Raw genomic sequence first — 6647 nt, forward strand, 5'->3', positions numbered from 1 at the left:
GAACCGATTGTATGTTATTGTGGCGGAGAAGTTACACCAAGTAATGGAAATGTCACATATAAAGGTGGTGAGAAGAAATTTGTTTTTCTCAAATCTTCCATGAAATTCTCAATGTTTTTGAACAAGCTATATGAACTTGTGAAATGTGATCCAAAGAATGTAGAGTTAAAGGTGCAGATGAAATATCCTACTTCTGGTTCATATACACTTTTTCCCTTTGATGATGACATTTCTTTAAGAGCCATGTGGGTTGGTATATCAAAGTTGTCGGGTTCCACTATGGATTTGTACATTGACCAAGTTGTTAAGCAGGTAGTAATGGAGACTAACTTGGGGTTATATCCTAGCTCCAATTCTAGTATGCCTTTCCAAATGGCTGGAACAAATTCAGAGGTAGCAGTCTCTTTCACAAGATTGTTGACTGATGATATTTATGTTCAACAACATATTTCGGAGCTAACTTCTCCCACACCAACTCCTCACACATAAACCTCCTCCAGAAATCCCTCTTAAGTCGATTACATTAATCTTAAACAAGTTGATGGCTTTGGAACCATATTAGATAATGTGGATAGTGATGAAGGTGATGAAGAAGGTGCATGTGAGGAAAATGACATTGTCATAGAAACAACTGCTCCTTCACAATCTTTTAATGTCGTAGAAGAAATGGATCAAACACTTCGTGACTCATGGATAACATGGTTAGAAAACAACACTTATAATGGTGAATTTAGCGTTGGTCAGGAGTTTGATTCCTTACATCAACTGAAAGATCTAGTGAAATCATACTAAAAATCAATCATTTTGAGTTGTTGAGTCCGAGCCATCAAAGTATGTTGTGGAGTGTAAAAGGAAAAAGACACACGATTGTCCTTGGAAGCCGCGTGCAATTAATATAAGGATCCAATGTTACCTTTTTTTCGAGTTGTGAAGTATAATGGTCCGCATGCATGCAAATAATTGTATAGGTGACATTATCTCCAGTGATCATCAAAATCTCACTTCTGAATTTGTGTGCAATATTATCTTAGATCTTATACGAGTCGATCCTTCTCTTAAAATACGTGCTATTGTACAAGTTATTAAGGATCGAACCGAATTCTCTATAACTTATAGGAAGGCATGGCTAGCAAAACAAAAGGCAATCACTATTAAATTTGGTGATTGGGAGAAATCGTATGAAGAGTTGCCTAGGTACATGCAAGCTTTACAAGAAGCCAATGAGGGAACTGTTGTTCATTGGAGCAAAATAGAAACATCTAATCCGTCTATTCATGTGTTTAAAAGAGTTTTTTGGGCTTTTAAGCCATCTATTGATGGATTTCAGCACTGTAGACCTCTAATCACTATTGATGGGACCTACGTATACAGGAGGTACAAGGCCACCTTGCTCATAGCAATGGCAACTGATGCAAACTTTCAGCTTTATAATTTTCCCTCTTGCCTTTGCGATTGTAGAAAATGAGTCTATCAAAACTTGTTCATTGTTCATGGCATGTCTTAGGTAATCAATCACTCAAAGAAGAGGTTTATGTGTCATTTCTGATCGACATGTAGGGATAATAAATGCAATGAATAAGGAGGGGAGTGGATGGGAGGAGCCTTTTGCACATCATAGGTATTGCATTCGACATCTTGCATCTAACATGGGGCAAACACTTCAAAACGAGCTGCTGATGAAAAACAAAAGAAAAAGTTTGACTTTTGTTCAAAAGAATTGGTGATTTGAACATTACGGCTCGAGAATACTTAGAGAATATCCCTTTTCATTTGTGGTCGATCCACCATGATGGCAAGTTTAGGTATGGGATCCGGACAACTAACATGTCGGAATGCTTCAATAGAGTGATGAAAGGAGACCGTTGTTTACCTATCAAAGCAATTATGGAAATGACTTTATTTCACGTGAAATCATACTTTGTTACTAGGCGAGGCTGGGGCAAGAGGAGATTAGAAGAAGGTCATGCGTATAGTGAAAAGGCCTATAAAATAATAGAGAGAAACATGCAAAAATCAGCTGCACATTCAGTTAAATCATTAAATTATGAGATGGGTCTTTTCCAAGTCACTATTGGTCGTGGGAATCGTCCTCCTTGGAAGGGGGATAGCAAACATAATGTGGATTTGGTTAAAAAAACATGCACTTGTGGAAAATTTGAAATCTACGTACAAGCTTCCATGTTCTCATATCCTAGCGGTTTGTCGAGATCAAAACTTGTCATATGCCTCGTTTATCGACCCATTCTTTAGCACTCATGAATACAGACAAACATACATCAAAAGTTTCAAACCTCTTCCTGATGTTCCATATTGACCTCCTTATGTGGCTCCAAAAGTTATTGCTAATGAAAATCAGAAACGAGGAACACCTGGACGACCAAAACCTACTAGGATAAAAAATGAAATGGATGAAGGTGCACATACCAAGAACAAAACAACATGTAGCATATGTCGGCAAAGAGGTCATAACTCACGTACTTGTCCTTTAAAGAGGAGTGTTGGATCATCGGGGTATATAAAATTTAATTATGTTATTTTTCATATGTATACAAACTTTTTTATCACTACTACAAAATCGGCCAAAGAGACCCAATATAAAATACCTGTTATCTACATAACGGGTCTCTTTGATCCAAGAGACTGTTTCTTATTGATAACCGGTCTCAAACTTCAAAAATTTGATAGTAAAAATATTTGAAAGACCTATTATCTAAGATAACCGGTCTCTTGCTTTTTAAAAAAATTAATTTTTTTTAAAAAAAGAATAGTTAGAGACCCGTGGTATAAGAAAACAAGTCTCTCTTTTTTTAAGGAAAAAAAACTTTAAAAAATAAATAAAAATTGGAGAGACCTGTTATACCACTTAACAGGTCTCCGCTCCTTATTTACAAAATTAAAAAAATAAAACCCTAATTGCTTCACCTTTCCTCAGTTCATTTCCGCGCCTCCATCTTTTCTCCCTCTCTTTCCTCCCTTCTTCCTCGTCCTCTCTTTCCTCCATTCTTTCTTCTTTAAGGTTATAATTCCTGTAAGCTCATAACACATCCACAAGATTTTTAGGGGTTTTTTGTGGATGATCTTATCTCCGATCTCATTTGATTATTCTCAATTTCTTTGTATTTGTTTGATTTTGGCTCGATAACTCAATCTCTTCGATTCAGATTTCTTTTGTTTGAAAATTTTCAATTCGCTTCAATGTGGTTTTGTTCGAAAATTCGATTTTCTTGATTTGGTTTGATTTTGTTATTTCTTTTGTTAAACCGATTAGATCGAGCATGCAAGGCACGGAGAAGGTTGGTTCCTCATCTATTTATTTTTTTATAAAATTTTGTTCTTGATTTTGTTATTTCTTCTTGAATTTTCATGCCAATTTCAAAATTTATAAAATTTTACTAACATCTTCCTTTTTTTTTTCTCAATTTTTCGTATTTTAATTCATTTTTTATTATGATATTTGTTTACATTTTGCTGCTAGATTTTGCTTCATTAATTGATAATGGGATTTCTGTAATTTTTTAGTCTTATCTTTAATTTTTCTTTAAATATTTCTTTTTTAAAATTTTTTTAGTCGTGGGGTTTTTTGAATTAGGGTTGTGACTTGTGAGTATCAAGTGGAGATTCTTTGCTTTGATTTTGTGTTTAGTCATCATTTTAAACAAATTTTACTTTAGATCTCTTATTTCATTAGTTATAAGTTTTTCATTAGTTATAAGAGATTTAATTAGGATTTAGAGTGATTTACAGTTTTTTCCTTGTTTAATTTTATTTTTTGTATGATTTAATTTTTGTTAAATTTTATTTCTTTTCTGTAATATCCCTAACATTTCAGTACTCTATCTATATATTTTATTAAGAAAATTTTGGTTTAGTTTTTACTCTCTTTCAAATTTACAAATTATTTATCTACTTTAAGTTTCGAGGACGAAACTTGTTTTAAGGAGGGTAGATTGTAATACCCAAATATTTTATGATTTTACATATCATATTTTATAAAAAAAAATAGTTATTTTTTATTTATTAAATAACTTTCCTAATCTCATATTTTTATTTTAGAGTTCGGAAAGGTTTAAAACCCTATTTTAATTTAAATATGACTCTTTATTTTTAGCGTATATAAACTATTCTAACCCTTTTAAGTTTTTGATACACAAACTGCAGCCGTATAATATCATATTAGCTTCTCTCTTAGATTTGCTTTTGCGTATAAACCAAAATAAGGGATTAGTAATTCTTCACCAATTATTTCTTCCAACATGAATTTTGCAATTTAAGCCAAGTCAACAACAATTTATAATGTTGTTCGTGAGTTTTGAGTTGTGTGCAACTGATTGATCTGACTTAGGGCCTGTTCTCATTGACTGAACTGAACTGAGCTGAACTGAACTGAACTGAACTGAACTGCACTGAATATTTTATAAGAGAAGGAAATTAGGAGCTGAACTGAACTGAACTGAGCTGAACTGAAATGAACTAAACTGAACTGAATTTCAACGTAAGAGAACAGACCCTTAATTATTTTGCTCATCATCACTCACTATACAATTTGCGTGTCATTTTACTCGAAAAGTTGGAGTAATTTCCTTCGGAAGGTAATCACACGAATTCTTTCCGGTTGTGTTATAATTCGTATTATTATGTGTAAGTTTATAAAATTTGTTATTAATATGATCAATTATTGTATATGTTGTTAATATGCTGTGATATATGATTTAATTGTTGTATTATTTTGTTGTTTTATTGATTGATTGATTGTGTTATTTTTAGAATTTTAATGTTGTTTCTATATGGAGTATTGTTTTATCGAGGTTTTAGGGTTGTTAATGCAGAGTATTATTTTGGGTTGAGAATTAATTTTTTTTGGGTGCTAAGTATTTTTTTCCCTAAGAGTTATGTTTTTGAATCGAATTGTTATGTTATTTGGGAACCTGTGCCATTATTGAGATATTATAAATTAATTTGTGAATAATTATTTGATCGATGTATGAGATAAAAAGGTTGAGAATTATTATTTTGTTCTTGGTTTGAGGCTCGGCGTTATATAACTTAGTCCTTGGCTTGTTGGTAAGAGGGTAATAATCATGAGTTAAGAATGAGGTACAATATTTATTTATTTATTTTTCTATGGTCCCCTACAATGGGAATTGGCCCGTATGTGGTCTGCTTCAAGGTGTTTTCTAGTTATTGGGAGTATTCAAGTTTTTATACTTGTTGGTTTTATTCGAATTACCCATGTCCAAGGCTAGGAATAGAACAAAGAGCATGGCACACTATTGGTTATGAGTTGAGTAAAGGATTATTAGTATTCGAGGTTAAATTGATAAAGGTTATTTTCAGAGTACAATGTGTTATGTAGTTTTGAACTACATTATTTAATTGAGCTAGTAATGTTGATTATTCAATTATACTCTATATTATGATATGTGGTGATTACTCAGCTTTTGCTGACGTGTGTATTGTTTTGTTTTGCTACTTGTGTTTGCGGCCATGTCTTTTTCTTATGGTGGCCCTACGATGATCTATTTTGGAATTCGTCCTTAATGGTGAGCAGTCAACTTTGTCTAAACAGGTTGATCAAGTGGCTGTAGCTAAAGGAGCTCAAGTGTTTCGATTAGTTTGTTATAACTAGTTTAATTTATAGAGTTGTATAAATAGCTCATCTAGATTTATTGGGTTATATTTATTGGGATTTTTGTAAGCCTTAACACTAACAGGTTGTTGAGTGTGGCGGTAATACCTCTGATTTAGGTGTATGCTTCCGCAAATTTTATTTAAAAGTCGTTTATTTTCCTTTAATTCTTGTTTATTATTAATTAGTAAATTGGGGGTGTTACATTTTCTTTTTAAATTAATTCTACGAGACACACGCTACGCGTGTACATTATAGGAGATTTATTAATTTACTCATAATATTGTTATTGTGGATTTTTTCGAAAATCAATACTTACATAAAATTTAAATTTAAGATCGAAAAAAAATTTGTCAATAGGACATCTACTCCACTTCGTGTACCTCAATTAACCTTATAAAATATTGTTGATCGTTTAAATTTTATATAAAAGATAGAAAGCTATAGAGTAAACATCTACAGTAATAGTACGTATATAGATTAGATAGATAGATGTATAATTTTTTCTTTTATTTATTTTTTAATAAATTTTAAGGTTTTTTTTCTTTGTAACGTAGATTGTTTTGAAGGAACTATATTGGTAATAATTTTCCTTTTTTTTTTTAATGAAATCATGATATAGTTATCTTTCAACAAAGTTTAACGTGGTTTTTTTCAATAAAATAAAAGTAAATGTGGTTTGTGTTTAGTAATATTTTTTTTATGAAAAGAAGATAATTTTGGTTTGTTTTTAGTGATAATAATTCTGGTCTGTGGGTAGTTAGTTTTTAGTTTTTTTTTTAATTTGAAAGAATAGATTTTTTTTTTGAGCAGTTATGAATGAATTTTTTTCATTTTTTTAATAAATATAGTATTAATTAATGAATAAGTAATTTTGTAAATTGAGAAGGGCATTTTGGAAAAAGACAAAGACAAATTTATCACCCAAAAGGCTTTTTCTCTTTATATAGTAGTATAGATTCTAATTGTTTTGATTTATTGTTCTGGAGGTTAATTTCTATTTTTTTAAACTTTTTTTACG

At 31.5% G+C, this 6647-nt stretch overlaps 1 protein-coding gene across 1 annotated transcript; it reads left to right on the top strand.

The window, feature by feature from the left end:
* Positions 1-937: 937 nt before the first annotated feature.
* On the top strand, positions 938-1465 carry LOC145629771 (uncharacterized). The gene has a single exon (XM_081682153.1). It carries the CDS (start codon positions 938-940, stop codon positions 1463-1465), a length of 528 nt encoding a protein of 175 aa, XP_081538279.1.
* Positions 1466-6647: the final 5182 nt, after the last annotated feature.

Source organism: Chenopodium album, chromosome 1 (genome assembly GCF_948465745.1).
Source record: "Chenopodium album chromosome 1, dcCheAlbu1.1, whole genome shotgun sequence".
In the NCBI taxonomy this organism is placed as follows: Eukaryota; Viridiplantae; Streptophyta; class Magnoliopsida; order Caryophyllales; family Amaranthaceae; genus Chenopodium; species Chenopodium album.